The 24,748-nt window shown below is 51.8% G+C and overlaps 1 protein-coding gene across 8 annotated transcripts; it reads right to left on the bottom strand.

The window, feature by feature from the left end:
• Positions 1–331: 331 nt before the first annotated feature.
• On the bottom strand, positions 332–23,102 carry UBA1 (ubiquitin like modifier activating enzyme 1). 8 transcript variants are annotated; one of them, XR_004348033.1, is made up of 26 exons: positions 19,189–19,386; positions 14,585–14,701; positions 14,397–14,455; positions 14,128–14,296; positions 13,906–14,040; positions 12,842–12,948; positions 12,492–12,582; positions 12,247–12,379; positions 11,656–11,753; positions 11,415–11,561; positions 11,109–11,285; positions 10,879–10,983; positions 10,711–10,791; positions 10,189–10,344; positions 8,364–8,529; positions 8,026–8,222; positions 5,954–6,018; positions 5,517–5,712; positions 4,721–4,795; positions 4,412–4,601; positions 2,982–3,070; positions 2,602–2,694; positions 2,283–2,474; positions 1,005–1,247; positions 800–900; positions 332–663 (listed from the first exon to the last, which is right to left on the bottom strand). XR_004348033.1 is itself a non-coding variant. In XM_032619523.1 (26 exons), the coding sequence occupies exons 2-26, from the start codon at positions 14,699–14,701 to the stop codon at positions 528–530; spliced, it is 3,177 nt and encodes a 1,058-aa protein (XP_032475414.1). In that variant the 5' UTR covers positions 22,942–23,102; the 3' UTR covers positions 332–527. The 8 variants fall into 8 exon arrangements, 7 of the variants coding, with proteins under 7 accessions (XP_032475414.1, XP_032475418.1, XP_032475417.1 ...); XM_032619523.1 differs by lacking the exon at positions 19,189–19,386 and adding an exon at positions 22,942–23,102 and having other exon boundaries at positions 1,005–1,106; XM_032619527.1 differs by lacking the exon at positions 19,189–19,386 and adding an exon at positions 22,927–23,044 and having other exon boundaries at positions 1,005–1,106.
• Between the last annotated feature and the right edge of the window lie 1,646 nt (positions 23,103–24,748).

The following is a 24,748-nucleotide window of genomic DNA, read 5'->3' as shown; positions in this document are numbered from 1 at the left end:
AGGTTAGAGAAGTTAAAGGACTTGCTCAAACACTGCTCTTAACTACCTCTCAAAATCAATATGGCAGGGAGTTAGGAGCTAGAGATGGAGAAAGTGAATTTGAACCCACCTCCAGTGAAGTCACAAGGACCTAGGTACCTGCTCTCCACAGCTTCACTACTGCCTCCATTTCTTCCTAAGCAGGAAGGGCAGGAGGAAGACATGACAGTTCCCACATTTTCTCTGCCCAGGAAGCTGGCAGCTGGGGTGAGGCTGAGCCCTTTTGGTTACTTTCTGAACCAGACAGCTCCAGAAAGTCCCTTCTTTCCCTGGAACCAGCAGCTATGTCACATCTGGGTTTACAACGCTTTATTAGGATTCAGGTTCCAAACAAGGTAGGAAGCAGCGGCAAGAGGGGTTCAGGTAGAGGGACGAGGAGGGAACACCAGGCTTGGATAGCTGGGCCGATGACAGAGGCCAAATGGGAGCCCTGGGCTGGAAGGGTCTGGAGAGGGGGCCTGGGGTCAGTCTGTAGGAGAGGATAGGGGTCAGCGGATGGTGTATCGTACATATGGGACCTCAACGTCCTCGCCACTCTCGTCGTTGCAGCACAGCTCAAGCACCAGGGCCCGCACATGGCGGCCCAGCTTTCGCTTCGACACACGGCTTACGATCTCTGTCATCCTGGGGGCGGGGGAGCAGAGGGTCAGGGAGGCAAAAAGTAAGTGAAGAGGGGCAGGTAGCTGAGGGCAGAGGAGGTGAAGGGCAGTGAGCAGGAGTGGGACAGCTACAAGTTGAGGGTCCCCACTACCCAACTCACGGCTGATCCAACCGTTCCTTGAGCTTGGCGGCCGGCATGAAGAAGGAGTAGAGCATAGACACACCCTGGGACAGCATGGTGATCTCCAGCTTATGCTCTGTCTGGAGGAGAAGGGGGAGGACAGCAGTGTCACGGGGGTGGACAGGCCAGCCAGTCACCTGCACACTCCGCCCCAAGTGGGGTGAGAGAGAGAAAGGGGTCTCACCTTGAAGTAGTCAAGGAACTGTTTGAGGGTCATCTCCTCACCATTAGACTGCAGCCCCTGTACCTCAAAGCGATCCCACAATGTCCACTCTTGGTTATAGTACTGTGGGACAAGGAGCAGGCCAATGGGATGGGGGCCACCAGAGGGCGCAGCCCCATCAGTCTCCCCCTCCACTCATGCAGACATGCTAAGTCAGATCACAAGCCTCTTCTGTCCAAAACTTTCTCATGGCTTTTGTCTTGCCTTGAGTAAAGAATGAAACCCTTATGATAATGGAGATAAGGCCTTAAGTCATTGGAATCCTATTCTCTTCTCATTTCCTATCTCCTCATCCTCTCACTCACTCTGTTCTAACGACTTCTTCCTCAAACATCCCAGGCACACTCCTACCTCAATACCCCCGCAGAGACTGGCCCCTCTGTCTGGAATGCCTTCCCGGCAAATCCTTCATGGCCTGTCTCCTCACCTCCTCCAAGTCTGGACTCACATGTCATCTTCTCCGTAAGGCCACTCCTGATTATCCCACAGCTAAAATCCCAAACCCATCCCCTCACCACCTGGTACTCTCAAGTTCTCTTTATCCTATTCTTTTTTTGGGGTTCCAAAATCATTTATTGTGTTACTCTATTTCAGGAATATAACCTTAGCACCTGTAAGAGTACCTAGCATGCAGTAGGTGCTCAGTAAATATCTGAGTGAATGAAGAAGCAAGCAAAAGCACTTCACATACTAAGCACCCAATAAATTTTGGGTGCTACTATTGTGCAGTTATTAATCATAATCTACTATTCAAATATCTTTTCTGAGGTCTTCCACAAGCAGAATCAGACCGGTACTTAGCACATAGAAAATACTAAAAAAAAAATATGGGGCTTCCCTGGCGGCGCAGTGGTTGAGAGTCCGCCTGCCAATGCAAGGGACACGGGTTCGTGCCCCGGTCCGGGAAGATCCCACATGCCGCGGAGCGGCTTGGTCTGTGAGCCATGGCCGCTGGGCCTGCACGCCCGGAGCCTGTGCTCCGCAACGGGAGAGGCCACAACAGTGAGAGGCCCGCGTACCACAAAAAAAAAAAAAAAACAACAACTATATATATATATATATATATATATATATATATATATATATGATAAGTGAATAAATGAACAAGGGGGTACACAAAAGGAACAGGTACACACTGACCGAAACCCTCTCCTGGTGACAGGCTATGAAGCAAACTAGAGCCAGCTCTACAGAGAAACACCCACCCACAAATCCACTTCCCCTGATGCAGGCCCTCACCTGATGACGGGGTGCTGCAAGGGGTTCGGAGAAGCCAAAGAAAGGCAGGGCCAAATTGAGGAAACCATTCTTATAGGAGTCAAGCTGTCGGTGCCCCTGCACCACCTTGTACAGCTCTAGACACACAAGGCCAACCACGGCTGCTGTGGTCGTGGCAATGGCCGGGATGATCTTTCCTGCAATCAGCTTGCTCTGTGAGGAAGGAAAGGATCAAGGAAGGAAGTTAAGGGTAGAAGAAGCTCATATTCTACAGAAGGGATAGAATGTGGGCAACTGCAGCCTGGGAGGGGGTGAAACGTCAAGTCTAGATTTGCCTCACCTTGTGCCGGTCTGCAGGGGGAATGTCATAGTTCTCTGCCCGGAGGTTGGATGCAGCCACAATGAAATCCATATGGAAGTTGCTGTCATCATCCTTTTATGAGTGAGAGGTTAAGGTGGGGAGACAATAAGGAGAGGATCAGAGGAGGAAGAGGATTCCTGGCCTCCGGAGACACAAGTATCCTCCACTGCAATTACCTGCTGGGCTCTCAGATCACAAAGGCATGGCTGGGAACATCTATTCGTTCAGGGCCCCATAGCAGGCCTGCGATCCAATCCCACAAAGGCCTGGGGCTGCCTCTAGATCCCCAGAACCTGTTCTGTCCTGCCCATCTGTGCTTAGCCCATCCCCACTGCCTGCCCAGGGCCCCCACCCAGCACCTTCTCGAAGTCAATGGGGTACATCTTGAACCCAGGGAGCTTTTCTGGACTGGGCAGTATGGCCTTGAGCTCCTCCAGACGACTGTCATCTGCAGGGAGAGAGGAACACCGTCAACCCTTTAGACCCCAGGCCAGGGTCTAAGGTAGAAACAGGAGCTCAGGTGGGGCAAAAGTTTAGGTAGATAAAGGATTTGAAAAGGAAAGACATCCTGGGAGGGAGGAGGAGCAATGGGGAGAGAGAGAGCAGGACAACAGAGTACAAGCCTGAATAAGACAGGGGGCAGGGGGCAGGTATATCAAGAGAGAGGTATCTCTAGAGACTCTACGGAACTGAAAATGAAGACATTAGGAGAAAGTGGGGATGGACAGATCAGGATGGGAGAGCTGTAGATCTCAGGAAGAATGATGCAGAGAGAGGTGGGGAGACATAAGAGGATACAGGGGAAAAAGGCAGGGGAAGATACATAGAGGGGAAGTTGGGAGAAATATGCAGATGTGGATATTGAGGTTAAGATACTGGGGGACAGAGTATATGAAGAGTGGAGAATAGGGGCATATACAGAGGATGAGATAGGTGAGAAAAAAATTTATACACATGATAGATACATCTTATATATACCCTATATATGCTGTGTGTGTGTGTGTGTATACACACGCACACGTTTATATACATTTTACATACACCTTGCATATGTTTTATATATATTACACATAGATACATATGTATGCATGTATATGAGGAACAAGATGGAGGAAATACACAGAGAGGAACATGACAGATATATATTTGGGGAGGAAGATGGGGACATGGGAGAAAATAAAAACAGCCACATTCGTTCATTTGTATGTTGTGTATGGCTGCTTTTGTGCTTCAACTGCAGAGGTGATTAACTGCAGACACTAGATGGCCTACAAAGCCTAGAAGAGTCACTGTTTGGCCCTTACCCCTGATATACAGCATGAGCTGGGGGAAAGAGATGGAGAGAGATGGGGAACTGGGGCAGAGATATGGAGAGGGAGATGAGGAAAACTGTGGAGAGCAATACCATGGCAAAGATGCACACAGAGGAACATGGCGGTGGGAAGATGGGGCAGATACCAAGGGAGCAAGACCATTGGTGGAAATCACACCCTCCAGATAAACCGATCAAGAAGAAACAGAGAAAAGTTGTTCTTTCCAAGGGAAACACACACAGAGCAAGAGAAACAAACAGCTAGTTCTCCTGAGGGCCAGGGAGTGGGGAGGAGGAGGCAGGAGGGATAGAATTTAACCCAACCGACCCTCATTTCAGAGCAAGGGAGGCTCAAAGGAAGGTGTGGGGAAGCCTTAGGCCAGGGGTTGCAGAGCAGTGCCAGGGGCAGAGAAGGCTGGACTGGGCAGGGGACAAGTGGGGGTGGTGACTCCTGGCCGACTGGCCAAACATCCTCACCAACAGAGGCATTGGCGCTCTGTAGCTCCTGGTCAGAGACATGGATCTTGACGCCGGACTTGGGGGTAAACTCGGGGACCTGCACAAACTGTAGGAGCGCTGCCACAGCATCTCGGTCCTGAGAGCCTGTCAGCCCATAGGTCTGGGCAAACAGGTTGGCAGCAGCCATCACGTAGTCCAGATGCAGAGGCTGGGAGAAGGCAGGGCCCAGAAGGGTGAGCACGTCCACCCTCACCTGGGGAGTCTCGGCCTCCTTCCCACCCACGCACCCTCCACCTGACCCTAGGAGACCCCAAGGAGGAGACTTACATTGTTGACATCAAAGGTGAGCGGGTGTGGACAGCGTTTGGGCCCAGACCAGAATGGAGCTCCCGAGCTTGTGAGCTAAGGAAGTAGAGAGAATTTTGAGGAGCAGGACCTGAGACTGGAGTCCTCTCTAACAATCCTAACTTCCCACCTTGGGCCTGGATGTGCCCTGACTCACTATTCCTGGCTGGGCACGCGCAGGGGGCTAGAATAGATCATGAACAACCCAGACTGCAGGGTCCTGTAGATGGAAGTGCTGATGCCAAGCTGAATGAAACAGGGGCACCTCACTGAAAAAAAACTCCTGGCACTCACTCTGTGCTAGCCACACAGCCATTTAACAAACCCTTATGAATTGCTAGGCACTGTACTAAGCTAATGTTAATAAATCCTCACAAAAACCCTCATGAGGTAGATTACTGTTATCTCTACTGATGAGGAAACTGAAGTACAGAGAGAAGGTATGTGACTTGCCCAAATGAAAATGGAGCTGGGATTTGAACCCCCACTGATTCCTGAGCTCTTAACTCCAAAATCTCTCCACTATGATCCTTCCAGTCCTGGGAGGTGGGTGAGTCAGCCCACACCACAGGTAAGGGAAACAGAAATGAAGTCTCTTGCTCAAAGGAAAGGGGACAGCAAAAACAGGTCGAGTTTAATCATTCGTGTGAGACCCCCATGCTTGGGGCATCTGCCACAGCTGGACTAATGACCGAGAGGAGCCACACGGAGAACGCACAGCAGGCTCCTGTTTCTGGGAAACGCATCCCGCCAAATGGACCTGGCAAGTGGGCGTTACCTGGTCGGGAGGGAAGTTGTGCAGCAGCTGCCGGATGTTGTTAGAGTACTGGGTGTGCCAGTGGTGGCAGGCCCAGGCCACACAGTCGGCCCAGGTACATGGCCGCTGCAGCACCAGGCTGCGCTGCACGGCCTCCAGCACCTCCAGGGGTTGGGTGCCCGCCAGCCGCAGGGTCCGCTCCACAAACTTGGGGTCTCTATCAGGAATTGGAGGGGTCAAAAGGGCAGGATTACACAGCGGCCCCAAGCGTGGGCTCCAGGGCAACCCCACTTTCTCCATGGAAAGCTAGTCCTGACCCCCAGTGGAATGAGGCCCCAACATTCACTGACCCACTTGAGAAGTGTGCCTGGTACTGGGTGTCACACTGGTGAGGAAAGCAGACAGGATGCTCTGGCTGGAGGGTAGTGGGTGGGGTGAGGGGGCATTTGGTTACTTACGTGAGGTACTGGTTGACGTTTTCTGCCGGCTGCTTGAAGAGGCCTTCAAACTCATCTCTAGCCCACTGCAGACAGAGCAAACAGATTACAGGGGGCGATGGTTGACAAAATGGGCTTCTGGAGGCATTAGAAAGACCATCAGTGAACAAATCAAACAGGATGAACAAAGCTGCTCTGGCAGAAGGTAAGCCCCGCAATCACTGTTCCCAACCTTCCCCACTCCACCCCCGCACCAGCACCTCAATTTGAAAAACCAATGAACTTGATCTGGACAGCAGTTACACTAGTGAATGCGTGAAAAAAATTTAGTTCTGTGTACCTTACGTGAGGTATGTCATGCCTCAATAAAAAAGAAACAATTGAGTTACGTGTATTTTTAAATTACATTACATATTTAAAATTACGGTCCTATACAGGCCCCGAGGACTCAGCAGCAAACTGGACAGAGGCTCTGCCCTCTGAGAATTCCTAGAACAGTAAGTGCTGTCACTGGTGAGGGAGTCTGGAGGATATAGATGTCAGAGATCAAAACCAGCTCCGCTACACAGTATCTAGCTTTGCAACTTCAGGGACACACAGTGACACTTAACTCTGTGCCCTCCTTTCCAAAACAGATACTGTAACAGTAGTATGTACCTCACGGGTTGCCAAGTATGTACATATTTAAAGTTTATTTAAAACAGCACCAGATACATAGTGAATGCTAAATGCTTTACAACCCCATGAAGTATATACTACTGTCACCTCCATTTCATCACAGGCATGGAGAGGCTAAGTCCAAGGTCACTCATGGCCTAGTGAGTCTGTGGTGGGTGCACAAATACAAAGACACCCAGTCTGGAACTGCAGGGGCAGAAGGGAAAGTGATAGAGGGAACTGTTTTTTTCCCCCCCTCCCTATTTTGTTCCCACCCCCCCATACTTTTACTAAACGTTCTGAATGGTTTGCTCTCAAAGAATGTACTAAGAATCATCTGATAACACAGTGGTTATCCTTAGGTTCTGGTCTGTAGGCCTAGGTGCTGGACAACCTAGATATGTTCGCTTTGTAAAAAACTCAGCCAGATAATATGTGCACTGACTGCTCTGTATTCTGTATGTATATGCATCACGCAAACAAAACCAACCTGGAAAACCAGCTATTAAACCCACTTTGAGCAACAGCAGGGGAAACCTGAATATGGACTGAGTATTAGAGACAAATAAGTAACTAGGAGAGACAGTAAGAATTACCATTAACTTTGTTCAGCATGAAGGTGGTGTTTTGGTTAGACACGGCAATTCTTACCTGGGGGCAGTTCTCACCTGGGAGAGATTTTGCCCCCAGGGGACATCCAGCAATGTCTGAAGACATTTTTAGTTGCCACAAATGGAAGGGGGTGCTACTGGCATCTAGTGGGTAGGAGCCAGGGATTCTGCTAAACATCCTACAGTGCTCAGGATGCCCCCATGACAAAGAGATATCGGGCCCCAACTGTCACCAGTGCTGAAGTTGAGACCCTGTTATGTGCGAATACATCCTCCCTTCGAAGAAGTAGAGGGAGTGAAGCATTGTGATGGCCACAATATACTTCACCAAAAGAAGAAAAAGCCACATGAATCTATGAAGAGAATGTGGCAAAACGTTAACAAATGTTAAATCTAAGAGTATTTGAGTGTTCCCCACACTATTCTCTGTATCTGTCTAAACGCTGAAAAGTTTTCAAAACAAAAGTTAAAAAATGGCTTCCCTGGTGGCACAGTGGTTGAGAGTCCACCTGCCAATGCAGGGGACACGGGTTCGTGCCCCGGTCCGGGAAGATCCCACATGCCACGGAGCGGCTGGGCCCGTGAGCCGTGGCCGCTGAGGCTGCGCGTCCAGAGCCTGTGCTCTGCGATGGGAAAGGCCACAACAGTGAGAGGCCCCCGTACCACAAAAAAAAAAAAAGTTAAAAAAAAAAAGAATGAATCATTCTAGAAACCAAGGTTGCAAGATAGAAAGTAAGAGAGGAAGGTTTAAAGAAAAAGCACAGGGGCCAGTGGACGCGAGGCCGGGTGCCTGACCCCTGCCCTCTCCCCCCCCATGCTGATCACCTGCAGGGTGTGCTCGATGGCATTGGGGAAGTTCTTCAGTGTGCAGATGGGGATGGACTTTTCAGGCGGGTCCTGGCTGGAGCTGTATGATTCTGTCAGGAAGGGGATCACCACCTGCACATTGCCCTTGGTGCCCAGTGTGCCTGACTCCAGCAGTGGCTTACGGTAGTACACGCAGCGGCGGTCCATGTACATGCCTGGGGGGCGGGGGGGGTCACAACAAAAGGTGAGTGCCAGGAAATGGACAACAGGAGAATGGAAGACAGGCACCTCCAAGATACATACACACACACACACACAACTTGGCCCCTGACCTCCTCACCCGCCTCCAAACTCACGGGCATCCACATTATCCAGGGCGTTGGCCACACCATCCAGGTTTTGGAAGAAATCGTCATCATAGATGCGCTCGGTGTCAGGGCCTACACGGTTCTGGTGGCTTGTCACTCGGATGTGCGGATTCATCTGGCGCACAGCTGCAGCAGCTGTGTCAGACTTTAACTTCTGGGGGGACACGGGTAGGAATGGGGGAACAGAACTCAGTTATTCATGCATGCACCAGCGAACCTCCACAGAGCTGTCCTCCTGAAGGCTGGTTTATTTAATGCTGGGAAGAACCAAGCCCTGAGTTCAGGAGGCTCCCTGGTTTGGCAGGAGACAGTCCGTGACAGTACCACATGGCTAGGGCTGTGACGGATATGGCAGGGGCTCAGTGAAAAGGGAAGCAGTGCACAGACACAGGCTGGAGACAATAGGCCAGCCATTTGTTCTTCTGCCTACCCAACTTCTATTGTTCTTGCAGTTAACGGCACCCAGGGCTGGGGAACATTCCCCCAAACAAAACAGAATCTTAGCACACAGACAAGGAGGATCCTTTCAAAGTCCAAATCAGGTCACGTCCCTCCTCTGCTGAAAACCCTCCCTTGGCTCCCACCTCCACTGAAGGCAAAATGAGTTGGCCCCCGTTTCCTCTAGCTCATCTCCTATTACCCTCCCACCTCAGGATCTTGGCCTGGAGCACTCTTCCCCAGAAGAAGGGACTCTATTCCCTCATGCCCTCCAAGTCGGCAGAAATGAGCCCTTCCTTAACCACTGTAATCAAAACTGCAAACCGATCTCCCTGGCCTGCCCACTTCCCTCATCTTGTTTTTGTTGTTTCCTCTGCACAGCACTTATGGACGTTAACTATAAACTTCGCTATTGTACTGTGCTTACTGTTTACTGTCTGTCCCCGTCCACTAAAATCTTTGTTTCCTTGGTGTACCTAGAACAGAACTTACTCAATAACTACTTGGTGAATAAATGAATGAACAAAAGGGGAATCGATCCTGGCCAGGCAACAATGACACTGTCCCCTACAGAAGGCTTCCTAACTAGATCACCATATAACCCAGCTTCTATCTGTGCAGAGAAGAGTGAACCTAGCACAAGTACTCTCCTAGGAAAGAGGCCTGCTGGCCAGGTTGGCCCTTGGCTGCAGTCTGGGAACCTGGATTTCTGGAGGGTTCTTGCCATTCAGTACCTGGTAAGGGCTTCTCACTGTGCCTAGACTGCTTATGCAAACCCTGTGGTTTATGCTGAACTCCTGCTCTCCTTCTGGGAGTCTGGAATTTGGGGACATTACCAGCAGAAGGTGCCTATGTGACCAGACCACAGTAAAAACCCTGGGTACTGTGTCTCTAACGGGCTTCCCTGGTTGGCAACATTTCACGTGTTGTTGCAACTCGCTACTAGGGGAATTACGCATGTCCTGTGCGACTCCACTGGGAGAGGAGTCTTGGAAACTTGTGCCTGGTCTCCCCCAGACTTCACCCCATGAGCCACTTCCCTTTGCTGATTTTGTTACGCATCCTTTTGCCGGAAGAAATCGTTAACTGTGAGTACAACTACATGCTGAGTACTGCTGAGTCCTAGGGGACTAGTGAATCATTGAACTTGGGACCCCCAACACACTGTCCCAACCAGCACTCATAAGAAGGAAAAAGAAAAAAAAAAGGAGATAAAAAACGGGAGATTCGATGGAAGGGTACTCAATGTTTGTTGAACGAGTGACAGAGAGAAGGTGAAGGAAAGAAAAAGGTGGTAAAGCCCCTTTTCCAAGAATGAGAACAAAAGAGGAAAACAAGATGACAAAGTCCCACCTCCTACCCCCACCACTCTCACCGTGACGTCCCAGGGCCGGAACAGAAACTGTCTGTTCAGATTTGACTTCTCAATGGTGTCCATGTCTGTGATGACAATTTCTCCGCCCTCCCCACAGCCCAGCCCAATCATGGCAAAGTTCTTGAGCAGTTCACAGCCAATGGCCCCTGCGCCCACCTAGAAGACAGCCAAGAAGAGAGAAAGAGGCTAGTCAGGGTGATGCAGGTCAGTGTGAAGTCACTCATCACTCCTCACTCTCACTCCCCTTGAAGATAGCAAGAGAGGGGAGAGGTGGGTCTAGTGCCACATCCTCAAGTGCCAGGGCTATGAGAAATAACCCAGGCATCTGAGGGAGGAGGCACAAGATGGTGGAAACAGAAGGACACACCAGGCTTTCCCTCAAGATAAAAGAAAATGGCAAAAGTCATGCGGTAGAGATATAAGAACCAAAGACCCGCCCTCAGGAGGCAGAAGGAGACCCCTTAAGAGGTAGCCAGAGGCCACAGGAGATGAAGAAAGTGTCTGTCCCAGTGGATCACTCACCAGGAAGTACTTCTGCTTGCCCAACTTCTCTTGCAGGTGTGAGCCAAATACAGCTACCTGCCCATCATAACGGTTCTGGCGCTGAGGAATGCAGAGGGAGAAGGGTCAGAGAAAGGCCTCACCAGAAATGCCCCCAATGACATCTCCCCCAGGGCCCCACTCACATACCGGGAGGCACTTGTCCTCCGTGAGGGCCTCTTTGTCCTCGGGGAGACACTCCAGTGCATCAAAGTACAGCCACTGCATGATGGGCATAAACTTCCCGGAGCAAGCCTGGGGATTGGGCAGGACAGGGGAAGTGGTCAGTGGTTAACTGGGGCCTGACACAGAAGGACAAGCGATGGAATCAGGGAGGTGTCTGGCCCAACCCAACCCTGTCCTTCTCCATCTGTGCTGACCTTCATGACCTCCTGGGCAGCTAGACCCCCGATGAAGGCATTTATCGGTGCCAGATCCCCAGCAGCCACATATGCCAGCTTTCGGATGAGGTCCTCATCCAGGCTGTCCTGCTGCACCGCTGGCAGGGCTCGAGCATTCACAGCCTGGGCCAAGGTCACCAGCTCTGTGGCATCCTCCTGGTGGGGCAGAAGGAACCAAGAGCATGCCTGTGAGGCCACTGTGGGGGGTGGGGGGCTAGGCAGAGAGGCACTGTGGGCCTTCGATGCCAAGGTCATCTGCCCTGGCTGGCTCACCCACCTACCCACCTCATTGCGGGGCCGAGGGGGCCGGCCATGCTGAGCACAGAAATGGTGCAGGGCCTGGAACCCAATGTGCAGCTGGGCGGGGTGGGAAAACTTGGCGAAGTCCGTCATCACAAAGTCAGGCTCTGCCAGGGAGGCCAGCAAGGATTTCTGTGGGGGGCAGAGCATCAGAACCAGAAGAGAAGAATGGAGAACCTGGAAATGCCTGGCACCACCCCCAGAGCCCACTACTCCCCACACTCACAAAGCTGATCTTCTTGGGTACTTTGACCTGGCTGACGATGCCTCCACGGATATAATCAGAGAAGTTGGAGGTGTCACAGATGCTAAAGGTGTAAGGACCTAGGGTAGACAGGGAAAATGTCAGGCTACCCACCCTTCCTAAAACTCACAACACCCACAGGATGAGGAAAAATCCATCCCTGACCCAGCCCAGACATCAGGAGTAATCGATTCCACTCGAACTTCAGAAACTATCTACCCTCTCGCCCAGCTCAGAGCCCATGGGACCCTGTGTCCCTGACCCCAAGTCTACACTATCCACACTAGAAGACATTCTCTGCTCCCTGTCCGAATCCAGTCAGACATGAGTGGATCCTCTGATCTGCTTTGTTCAAACACCAGAGACCTTTTCCCCCTCAATGTAGGTACCAGGAGCCTCTTCTAGGAACAGCTCAAACACGAGACAGCACTTCTCCCCCATGTCCCCAGCTCTGGGTGGACCCCACGGGACTCTGTCTCTGGTTCATCTCAGACACCCAGGATGTGTCTCCCCTCATGCAGAGTCCAGGGAAACACCTCCTATCTCCCATGATTCCCCATGGCCCTAGCTCACCCAGGACTTTGATTTCCATGGGCTGACTTCCATTGAGTTCAACCATGCCCTGTACTTCCGAAAAGGAGACAAAGTCGCCACTCTCAAAGCCATGCCGGGCCTCATCCAGACAGGTAACCACACCGGGGTTGTCCTGGTTAAAGGAGGAGTACCTCAGAGGCAGGCCCAGGGTACCGGGAGCAGACAGGAAGGCCTGCCACCCATCTGCCTGCCAGAACCAGGACCCCTGAGGCTGCCCTCCTCACCTTGGTGACCATAGAAACCATAGCACTGAGCGGCTGCTCCCCATTGGAATCTGTGAGGATCATTTTCTCTCCAAAGTCACAGAAGAGCTGCCTGTAGAGGGAGGCAACAGGGCTGATGCTCGAGTCCCATGCGCTCAGGGACCCCACGTGTCCCTCCAGATGCAGCAAGTACTTGCTGAGCAAATTCAGCCCATCACTGCTGGGAATCAGATGGCACTCATGCTACATGGGGTGAGGTAAAGACACAACATCCAAAACCCAAGGGGCTGAGGGGGGCTGAGGGCAGTCAGAGGTTGGGGGTCTTTTCCTGGGCATGGCAGGGGTCAGGGGAAAAGGGTGGGGGCACTCACCCAAACAGGCCCCGTGTGTCTGCCACCACCAGCTTGATGCCAAAGCTGTGACAGAACTCACCCACCCGCAGCTGGTCCTCCAGGGGGGTGTTGGTGAGGACCACCACCTGTGGAGAGATGGCAGCTCAGGCGAGGGCCCAGCACCAGGGGAAAGGGGAAAGGGGGAGATGGTGGAGGAAGGCTGGTGCGAGGCCTCAGGGAGTCCTTAAGGCTTTGCTGGTTCAGCTCTCTATCACAAATACAAAGTATCTACCATGTATCAGATTCAGCCCAGGCGAAACTCAGTGAAGGGAAATGTGAATCCCTAAACTATGGCAGGCAAGGTAAAGAGGCAGCTGGGAGGACAGAGTTTGGGCAACAGCTGATTCCTTCATTTGCCAACACCCACTGCTGCCTGCCTACAACCCTGCCATGCCCTGCGAGACACAGAAGTAAAACTTCATCCTCAGCCAAAGTCTGAGCTCACTCCTACCACACCCACTTGCTCCCAATTCTCAGGACAACACCTGCTCAGCCATGATCCTTGGGACTTAGCTCTCTGCCTGAATGCCCACCCATTCCATCAGGGTGAGCTCCCATAGCTACATCAGGGTTCGGCAGCAGTGTCCTGGCTTGCTGGGACACCCCAGGGCACAATCTCAGCTCCCACAGCTCCTCTTTCCAGCCCAGGGTTTTTATTTAATAAAAAAACCAGCTGCTATTCTAAGTGCTTAGCCCTCACAAAATCTTTATGAAGTCGGCATTATTACCATTCCCATGTCTACAAACAGACAAAAGGCAGGCACAGGAGACTCAGTGACCTGCCCAAGGTCACACTAGTACAATGAGAGACTTGTGCCAAGGCGGTTTGGCTCCAGTCTGTGCACTATGCTGTCCTGTCTGCTGGCTCACATCTTCCCCCTGAAGAGGCAGGTCCAGCATCTAAAGCCTGCTCGCATCCCCTAGCTGCAGCCTCAGCATGAAACCTGGCACCCGGGCTAGTCCATTAAATATTGATCATATGAATAAACCAGAGGTGGGCTCTGAGAGAACTGGGCAGGAGGTCGGGCGGTGGCCCAAGGTACCTGGAAGCCACTGAGGAAGTCCTCTACGAGGGGTCCAGTATAGGCGCTGACAGGCACGTAGCTGTTGAGCTCAGCCAGGTGGGGCTGGGAAACCTCAGCCCGGTTTTTCCCAATGTCCTCCTCCCGCAGGTAGAACTGCAAAGGGGAATGAGGAAAGAAATGAACTGGCTGTGTAGCCTGGGGGATGGGGTCTCAGCAGAGAAGGGCGATGGGAAGAGGTACCTGCGAGGAGAGGTCGGCCCACTGGGCAGTGCCTTGGTCATGCAGGGTGACAGCCTTGACCCCACCAAGGATGATGTTCTTGGCAATCTCCACGCCCAGGCCCCGCAGGCCTGATACCAGTACGCTGGACGTCTGGAGCCGCTTCATTGCCTCATGGCCTAACACATACCTGCCAGTTTAGGGGGCGTCTCAGGTCAGGGCCAGGCCCTTCTGACCCTCTCCACTCAGTGCCCCCTCCCACCTCACAGTCCGACCTCGGCCCCACTTACAGCTGCCGGGAGTAAAGTCCCTCATCTATGTCTGCTTCACTGCCGTTCTTCGCCATTCCCTAGAGATGGAGGGGAAGAACAGGTTCAGGGAGACATGCAGGAGGAGGGGAGGGACAGATGGGACAGCGATACAGAAGACTTTCCCACCCACCACCCCGCCTGCCAGTCTCCAGGAAGAAGACACTCACGTTGGTTGGCACCGAGGGCACTTTGGACAACACGGAGTGGGCAGGGGAACAGTTAGAACCCGGCTTTGGATCAGGCCCGGACACGCAACGTTTCTTGGACAGCGGCGAGCTGGACATCTGGAAGGAAAAAAGAGATCAGAGATGAGCCTAGGGCATGTGGGTGTTCCTGTTGGTTAGTGGTGATTGTGGGGAAAGGGAAGACGTAAGGGCTAATATCCCCATTTTACAGAAGAGGAGACAGGTACAGAGAGGTGAGGTGACTTGCCCAGGGTCACACAGCTATCAGAGCTAAGATCTGAACCCAGGTGGTCTGGCTTGCAATCCATGCTGCTAACCACTAGGCCATTCGCCTTTCTCCCCAGCCCAGCATAATGAGGGAGAGACTCCAATACTGTGGGGGGAAAGGAGTGACAAGAATGTACTTGTCGGGAAGTCAGAGAAAGGATGTAGCTTCAGGTCAGACCCTGGCACTCCTTGACAGTCATCATTTAACCCCTATGGGCTCGGTTCCCTCGCCTGTAAAACAGGGGTGAGAAGAGCACCTACCTACCCCATGGAGCCGTTGATGTGACGAGATATAACACAGACCAAAGAGCCTGGTACAGAGCAGGTAGGCAATAGCAAGCAACCCTTCTCCTCTCCCTTAACCCTAGTGACAGGGGTTTGAGAGGGAAACGCGGCTTGGACATCCATCAGGGTGGCATGATGGCAAGAGATATTGTGCTGAGAACTCAGTTCCCAGAGGGGCTCACAGAGGAGAGTTTCACAAAGTCCAATCTGCTTCCCACCACCCCCAGCTCTGGGAGGGGAAAACACCCAGAGCCAATAAAAGAGGTCGCAGGGAGAGAGAAAACACACACTTCCCAAGCCTTGTCTGAGTGTGGAGTCCCTAAAACAGATCAACAATAATGATAAACGAATAGTCATTAGGAGTCCTCCCTGGGCCAAATGTCAAACACAGATCACTTTATGATCTGTGCCTCACTCTGTCCTCAGGGCACCCCTGTGGGGTTTGGACTACTATCAGTAACACTCGCAACTCACATTGGAGGAAAAGAAACTCACTCAGGGAAGTTTGGTGACTTGACCTAGGTTCCCACAAAGAGAGTGGCCAAGCTGGAACCACCCGGGGATCTGCTGACCCTGAGGCCCAGGCTGCTTCCTGATGTTATGGCGTTTCATCCCCTCAACAGTCCTGACCCTGCAAGGAAGGGCCGAGTGTCCTTGCCAGACAAATGGAAAAACCTGAGCTCATGAGGACTAGGTCCCAGAGACAGAACAATGCAGGCTGCTGTGGAAGTGAAATTGGTGGTGTGTGTGTGTGTGTGTGTGTGTGTGACTGGATCCAGACGCTGGAGACAACAGGACCCCCAATCACTCCCCCCCACCCCGAATGCTCCTCTGAGCCTCTGTTCTCCTACACTGAGCCTTTTCTGACACCCAATCACACCAAGTACCCCCACTGTACCTAAGATTCCATCTTGGCGCTTGTCACATGCTAGCACTAAGCAAGACGACAGGAGCTCTCTACCATCTACCAAGAGCTTACTGCCTGTCAATCTCAGAGTAAAGGGCTTTGTATAATCCTAACAATGCCCATGAACCAGATAACCTTATACCCATGTCACAAGTAAGAAAACAAAGGCTAAGAGAACTCCAGTCACTTGCCCAGTCATGCAGCTGGTGCTGGACTGTTTGCCAATGCCTCCTGGGGGAACAGAGTCAGGACCCAGCTCAGGGCCCAGCCCACAGGGCTAAGAGATGAGGGGTGAGGCAGGGGGACCCAGGAGGCTGGCTAGGTCCAAGTCATCTAGCTGAACTGCTGGGAACGCTAAGAACCAACTTGGGTAGAAGAGGCGTGGTGAGTTAGTAGGGAGACCGAGGCAAATCATATTTTTCCATTTACTGACTTCCTGACGCGTGATAGGTATCTCATTTCCTCTGAGCCCCCCTTTTCTTCCCCCAAAGCAGGGGCAAACAGAAATATCCTCAAAGGGCTGCTAGGGAGGTTAAAAGAGTCAAGGTCTGTGGTCAGAACTCAGAGGCTTAAGGACATAAGCTCCTCCCTGGGCACCTGCAGAGGCCTCCACTACTTAGTTATCGCCTTGCCTTGTCACTGATTTGGTTGTTTGGGACACACCATCTTCCCACTTGCGAAATCAGAGATGATCCAGGGCCAGAGAGATCTCTGCTATCTGGACCTTTGACATCTGGACCCCTAATGCTGGCAACAAGGGTCTAAGCAGGTTTTGGTTGATGGTCTGAGAGTGGATTCAATCGCAGAGATTTGGAACAGGCCAGTCTCAAGGCAAGCAGAAGGGGTCTGGGGCAGAAACCCCAGAGAGGAGCTAAGATCCTCCACCCCCAGCATAAATTCGAAACCTTTCTCTCTCAACACATGCTCAGGCCCCAATTAGAACACATATACTATCAATTGTTCAGCAAAGCTGAAATGAGGCTTAGAGAGTTTCAGAACCTGCCTGAGGTCTCCAATCTGCTGATTTTGAAGCCTGAGCATTGTCTACCACCCAAACCAGAGACGGAGGTTTGAGGTAGGAGTCCTGGAGCAGGTCTGAGAGAGGGCAGACACAGGGTCAAGTTATCAGGATAGAGAGAAGCTAGGGCACAGGATGCTGGGGCCTGTCAAGCCTCCTAGGAGGGATTAACTGAGAGGTCCCTGGGAATATAAAAGAGTCAGGAGACGGTTGTCTGAGCCCTTGGAGGCTCAGAGGGAGATGGGAAAGGGGATGTTAGAAGTCCTGGGGGGCAGGAGGGGTGGTGCTGGGCAAGGTTGTTAAGACTCATATCTGGGTCCTTGGAAAAGGAGTTTTTACGAAAGGGCCAGGAAGTTGCACCTGAGGCCCCAGCGGCTGCACAGGGAATGGGTGGGGGACTCTGCAGTCCAAGGAGGCTGTGGGAAGACGCTGGGGTCTGCGGGTGGGGGTATTCTCCATCAGGGGGATGCTGGGGCCCTGGGAGGTCTTCACTGGTGGCAGAGGGAAATCTTTGACCAAAAATAACTGGGACTTGCAGGGAAAAGGTGTCTCTGACATTGATGTCAGAGTCCCAGGAGGCTATGAGGGTGGATGCTGAGGCCCGGGGTGGGGTCGTGGAGGGATTTCTAATGGAGTACAAAGGTCTTGTGTTGATCTCTGATTGGTACGTGCTAGGTACTGCAGCTGCTCTGAGGAGTGGAAAGGGGAGGCTGAGCCCAGACAATTCTGGCCCTAAAAACTTCAGTAAGCAGATACTGGCTAGGTCCCCAGGTGGGGTTGGGTTTCTCTGACCAATTATGTGGGACCCCATGGAGGCTCAGAGAGTAGATCCTACTCTGATGGAGAATTGGACCCGTTGTGGGAAGGGACAACTGACAATGATGTTGGGGTCCTACGAAGCTGAAAGCCTAACTGAGGATGCTGGAATCCTGAAAGGCTCTGAGGGCAGATTCTTAGGCCTGATGTGAGGTTAAGGGGTCTATGAGAGAAGCTGGAACCCCGGTTGGCTTTTGAAGGCAGAGGCTGAGTGAAGCGTGGGATTTGAGGCAAGACTCTGATGGAAGGGGCTAGGAGCCAACAGGGTCTGCAAGGGCAGATGCTGGCAGAGAGATCTCTGATGGAGGATTGTATGTCCAAACAGTTCCTCCCTGGTGTCTGGTCCCCTGGGAGGCTCTGAGGGAAGATACTGGGGGTTATGAGTGTCTGATGGGGGAGATGCTGAGGCCCGCAAGAGGTACTCTCTGAAGAGAATACTGGGACCATAAAAAAGGGTGCATTCTCTTAAAGTAAAGGAAGTCTCTAAGGGCAGATTCTAGGAATTAAAGCAGTCTTTAAAGGTGAGTGCTATGTGGAAACCTCTGAATAGAAATGCTGGCCCGGAGAGGTTTTGGAGGGAAGATGCTGGGCCAAGGTGGGTTGGGAGACCTCTGAGATGTGGGGGAGCGCTCTCTGACATGGAGGCCAGGCGCAAATGGCCTTTCACAGGGTCTAGACTCCTTCAAAGCTGAGGGCAGAGGGTGGGGGGGGGAGTGTGTGTGTGTGTGTGTGTGTGTGTGTGTGTGTGTGTGTGTGTTGGGGGGGCAGGTTCTGAAGGAAGATGCTAGGAAAGACTCTTTTAGAAATGAAGCCAAATGGACCCTCCCTGAGGTCTGGCCCCTCTTGAAAGCTGCGAGGGCAAATACTGAGGAACTAGGAGTGAATGAAGAGAGGTTCTGTGGAAGGTCTTTAATGACATACACTGGTAGGAGGCTTTGACCAGGAATGTCGATCCCGTAAGTCTCTACTGCTGATTGGGGGAAGTTCCGATCTGCGATGCAAGGCTCAGGATGGGGTCAGGTCACTGACTAGGAATGTTGGCCTGAGTCTCTAAAAGCAGATTCTGGGGGTCTGACTCTAAGGTCAGATTTTGGAGCCCGAGGGACTGGGCTGGTCCCGGATGGGAAATGTCGGCCCCGCCCCAAGATCTACCCCCCCTTCTCTCCAACGATCCTGCGTCCGAGTCATCACCGCCCGCCCCAACGTCAGCTTGGCCCTGCGCCGACCCAAGACCCTCAAATGCTTCGCGAAGCCCCTGCCCCGGCCAAGGAACTGAGAAAGGCCATTTGTTACCAATGCCGGTTCCCCGGGTCGTGCCGCCGCCAACTCCTCTAGGAGCCGAAGCCAAGCCCGGCCGCCACCCTCCTCCTTCTCCTCCTCCTCCTCCCTGCCGCCTGGGCCGCCTAGAATCGCCGTCGCTGCCTTCTCCTCCTCAGGCCGTAGTGGTTGTGCTCGTCCCTGGGACCTCCTTACCCTCAGCTGCCGCCGACACAAGATGGCGGCCGTCGAGCCCGGGGCCGGAACAAAACCTTGGGCCCCACCTCCAGAAACCCGGATGCAGGCAGGCCGCGCCCGTTTATGAATCATGCATGACGGCCCCTGCCTGTTTGTGACTCCTTCGAAGGCGAATAGCTCCACCTGGTGGTTACCATGGCAGTAACTAGGAAAACAGGTAAAACGACATAGAGGGCACGCCCATGGAAGGTGAATAATGAATACATTGTTACAGCCAGGCTACCATGGAAACCAAGAAAGGACATCAAGTCCACACTTCCTGATCGTGAATTATGCACGAGGCCGGGTGGCTGGTTGACTAACACCCTGCAACCAGAAAGCCAATGTTAAAACATGGAAGTCACACCCCAATGCTCATGAATAATGAATGATCTTGCTGCAGCCTGGAAGCCAAGGAGACCGAGGCCACATCTTATCATGAGTAATGCATGAGGCCCGGTGGGCAAGAACAAAAGAGACAGGTCTGCCCCTTACTGCATCTAATACCCAGTAAGCAGGGTAATAGGGCTAACACAAGGAAAACACACTCCCCCAGCTCATGAATAATGAATGGTGATGCTGCAGCGCCCAACCTGGAAGCTCAGAGAGGTCAAGAAAGGTCCCACCCAGTTACTCATGAATTATGCATGAGACTGAATGGACAGATACACTCAAGACAGCCCTCTCCAGCAAGTAGGGATTATGGTACTCCAGGCAAGGCAACTTGGTCACCCCTTCCCGTTCATGAATGATGAAAGGTGCTGCAGAACCACAGGGGAAACCCAGGAGAAGTGCAGCTGCCTCCTCCCCACCCTTAACTAACTGCACCGGGGCTGCCTTGGTCCAACCAAATCCAGGTTTACCACATACCGCTGGCAGGTGCCTCAGTTTCTACAACTGTAAAATGGGGATAGTAGTAGAACCCATCTACATCGTAAAGGCAAAATGTGTCACTGTGAAAACCAGAGAATATGAACTATGGAATGAGCTCAGAGCAGTGCTGGCACAGGGCAATGCTAAATTTTTTAAGTATTATATATTAATTTAAAGGTGATATGTAAATATATTTTATATTAATATAAAATTACTTATGGGTGAGGGTGTACCCAGCCACTAGAGAAACCCCCAACTTGGGACATTATCTAAAAAATAGTGCCTTGAAACACCCTTCCAGAATTACACTGGAAAACAGAGTGCTAAGGCCACCAATGTCCATTAAATAGGTAGGAGACACTACCAGGTCACCAGAGATACGACTGTATACCAAAGCCCCAGGCACACGATAAGCACCCAGTACGATTCTGTCAAATAATAATAATAATAGATCACATTAACTGATTGCCCACTATGTGGTGGTTCCTGTTGTGCGTCCTTTCCATGCACTGCACCACTGGTCTCAGGAATGCAGAGCAGGAAATCGGTTCCTTCTTGTCCTTCAGGTCTCAGCTCAAAGGTGACCTCCTTAGAGTTCTTAAACCCTCACAAAAATCATTTCCATCCACCGATGACTAGCTGTGTGACTTGGGACCAGGCACTTCTTCACTTCTCTGGGCCACTGTTTCCCCACCCATAAAATGAGAACAATAGTAACCTACCTTGTGATGAAGCTTAAATGAATAAATATGTAGAAAGGTCTCAGAACAGTGCCTGGCAGGCAGTGCTACATGACTAACAGTAGTAGTAGTAGTACCATTGAATTGGGTGGGTGGGAGAGAGACATTATGACATTTGATTAAGACTACAGACTCTGGGGCTTCCCTGGTGGCACAGTGGTTGGGAATCCGCCTGCCAGTGCAGGGGACACGGGTTCAAGCCCTGGTCCGGGAAGATCCCACATGCCGCGGAGCAACTAAGCCCGTGCGCCACGACTGCCGAGCCTGCGCTCTAGAGCCCGTACTCCGCAACGAGAGAAGCCACCGCAAAGAGAAGCCTGCGCACCGCAGTGAAGAGTGGCCCCCGCTCTCCGCAACTAGAGAAAGCCCGCGCACAGCAACGGAGACACAAAGCAGCCAAAAATAAATAAATAAAATAAATTAAAAAAAAAAAAAGACTACAGACTCTGGACTGTAGAATCAGACTCACTGACTGAGTAACCTTAGGCAAATTACTTAGTCTCCCGGTGTCCCAGTTTCCTCATCTATAAGATGGGACAATAATAACCTACCACCTAGAATTGTTGTGGAGATTAAACAGGCTAATAAAGTGCTAAATGAGTGTAAACTAATCTGATCACCATTATGCTCTTACTCATTTTTTCAGGCTCACAGAAAAATTTGCCAAAGATCACACAGCTGGCAAGGATCGATGGGACTTAAATCTAGAGCCTTTGCTGATAATCTGGGATTGCTGGGCCGTAAGGGATGAACAATGAGCGAGGCCTCGTCCCTTCGCTGAGACGCAAAATTTAAATCCTGAAACCTCTAAGGGAAAGCTAACAGCAGATCATGCAGATGAAGCCGTAAAAGCTACGCCCCTCATGAATTATGCACAATGCCCCTAGAAAAGCCACAGAAAACTCGGGGTGCTACTCACCTTTACGCTTAATAAATGAGATCTAATTTGCCCGGCAGACTGCAGAACGCCCCTTTCAGCACACCCCTTCAGCACGCTGATCCACCCCCTCGTGAATAATTCATATGCTGACACTTCCAATGGACTAGGTGCGAAAAAGGCAAAAATGGTCTTCCACAGGGCTTCCCTGGTGGCGCGGTGGTTGGGAGTCCACCTGCCGATGCAGGGGACACGGCTTCGTGCCCCGGTCCGGGAGGATCCCACATGCCGCGGAGCGGCTGGGCCCGTGAGCCATGGCCGCTGAGCCTGCGCGTCCGGAGCCTGTGCTCCGCAACGGGAGAGGCCACAGCGGTGAGAGGCCCGCGTACCGCAAAAGAAAAGGTCTTCCACAACAGCCCACCTCCTTATGAATGACGAATAGAGCCACGGTCCATGAAGGCCCCGTGGCACACTGTCCCCTCGGGAAGAACCTAGCACACTAGGTTCCGGTGTTACTTCCACAGCCTGGGCTGGGTGTTCCTGTTCCTAAAAAAACTTGTGGGCCCAGATGTGTCTAGTCTCTCCGCGGTGAGACATCATAACAGAACCAGAGGTCAAAAAGGCCATTCGATAGGTCCACATGCCATGTCGGTCCCAAACGTTCCCACCGTCACCAGGACCTTTCCTGAAACAAGCCCCCCAAAATTCCGCCCTGAGTTCAGGAACCTCAAACTTTGCCTCTACCTTGGGGAAGCACACCAAATCCTGCCTCGTGGACAGAGTATTCATACACGAACCCTAAGGGTCTCCCCAAACATCCCCCTAAACCCTGTCTCCAAGGGGTATAAACCCTGCCTCCGAGGGACGCTCCTTAAAACAGACTCCCAAGTCCCACCCCGGAGTCCCTAAACGCCACTTGCTAAGGGTCCCCTCAAAAACAGCCACCTCTAAATGCCACACCGGGCTCAGAGCCTCTAAATATGCCCATTCGGGGATCCCCGAAATTGAGCCCCCTCCCTCAAATGCTGTCCAGGGGGTTGGGGGTACCGTGCTCCACCTCACCCCCTGCGCCGGGCGGAAGCCTCGCCTTCCTGCTGGAGATGAGCCGAAGCCACGGGGCAACGGAAGAGCAAACCACCTCCGTTGTACAAGAAGAGCCAGAGTTTCCGCGGGGCTCGGAAGCGCGGAGCCTTGGAGGGCCCCCTGTTTGGAACGTACCACAGATGCTTAGCTAGAGGGGCGCGCGCCCTTGCTCCTGCGCCGTCAGGGCCCTTGTCAGACCCAGATACCCCTATGGGTTGTGGTGGTACTTCACGAACGCGCGAGGCATGCTGGGGGTGGTAGTCCGGTCGGGCCGGCGCCTAGTGCACGTGGTGGGCATGAACGCCCAGGGTATGGGAAAATGTAAACCTGGGCTGTGGAGTTCCGGGAGCAGCCCTCTGGAGGGGGGGAGGTGTAGGAAAAGGGATCGGAACATGGGGGTACCTCCAGGTGGAAAGGCACACCCATCCTACAGAGGGGAAAGCTGAGGCTCAGGTGGCCAAAGGAGTTCATTCATTTGACATTTTGGAGCTCGAGCTGTGGGCCAGGTGCCAGGGATTCTTCCTTGCCCTCACGGAGCTGACAGACTAGCGAGAGACAAGACCATAAATGTAACAAATAAGTAAAAATTATATTAGATACATGTGAATATAATATAAATTGTGTCTAATAAAATGTACATGTTAATATTACACAGTTTACATAACATGATAGCCAGTGTCAATATGTAAATAATTTACATCTGTAGGGAATTCCCTGGCGGTCCAGTGGTTAGGACTCCACGCTTTCGCTGCCAAGGGCCGGGGTTCAATCCCTGGTCGGGGAACTAAGATCCCACAAGCCATGTGCTGTGGCAAAAAAAAAAAAAAGTTACATCTGTATATAATAAATGTCATATTAAATACATTGTGTATAGCCTATATTAATATGTGAATATACAATTAAATATATATGTAAATATGTCGTATATATGTGATAACTGCTAAATGCTGTGGAGAAAAATAGAACAAGGTAAAGGGAAATCTGTGGGGGACCGGTTGCATTTTTAGATAGTGTGGTCAAGGAAGGCCTCCCTGAGAAGGTGATGTTACAGCAAAGGTATTTAACACAAAATGCCTTTATCACCTTATCCCAAATTCTGTATCACATATCCTGTCCTCAAATCCTCCACATTTGCTCATTTGAAAAAGATTTACTGAATGCTTACTAAGTGCAGGGCACTGGGAACATAGCAAAGAACATAGCAAGGAGACTACTGCTCTGGCAATAGTTAAGAACGCTCTTCCATCAGATCTTTTCCTTCTGATTTATTGTTTGCCTCACCTCAGGGAGACCTCCCCTGATACCCCATGTGAAGTAGTCAGGGAATGACTCCCTGAGGAGGTGGCCTGTGAAAAGTGAGGAAGCAAACCACGTGTAACATGGAGGGAAAGCATCAGACAGAGGGAACATCAGGGGCAAAGCCTTGAGGCTGGAAGTTCTTGAAATGTTTGGGAAGAGCACAGATGTCTGTGTAGTTGGAGAGGAGTGAGGAAGGGAGAGCACTGGCAGATGAGATTCGAGGCCATATCAAGCAGGGCATTGTAAGCCAGGCTGAGATGTTTGGTTTTTATTCTAAGATCCATGGGGAGCCATAAAAGGATTTTAAGTAGGGGAGTCACATTATTTAAATTATATTTTAGAATCCGGCTGCTCTCTGTGGAGAGAGAACAAACTGTGTGTGGGGGGGTAGGGTGGGGGAGAGGAAGCAGAAAAGCCAGTGGAAAGGCTACTGCAAGAGTCCAGGTAGTGATGAGAGAGGGTCAGACCAAGGTGGTGAAAGAGGAAG

This window comes from Phocoena sinus, chromosome X (genome assembly GCF_008692025.1).
Source record: "Phocoena sinus isolate mPhoSin1 chromosome X, mPhoSin1.pri, whole genome shotgun sequence".
NCBI classification, from domain to species: domain Eukaryota; kingdom Metazoa; phylum Chordata; class Mammalia; order Artiodactyla; family Phocoenidae; genus Phocoena; species Phocoena sinus.
Note: the sequence above shows the minus strand (reverse complement) of the source record. Positions and strands in the feature narration are given on the sequence as shown.

Coding starts and splice junctions, on each gene's coding strand:
- UBA1 (XM_032619522.1), bottom strand. CDS start 19,482: ATGATTCATAAACGGGCGCGGCCTGCCTGCATCCGGGTTTCTGGAGGT. Junction 11,286..11,414: donor CCCCTCGGCCCCGCAATGAG/GTGGGTAGGTGG, acceptor CTGCCCCACCAG/GAGGATGCCACAGAGCTGGT. Junction 5,713..5,953: donor AACGTCAACCAGTACCTCAC/GTAAGTAACCAA, acceptor AATTCCTGATAG/AGACCCCAAGTTTGTGGAGC.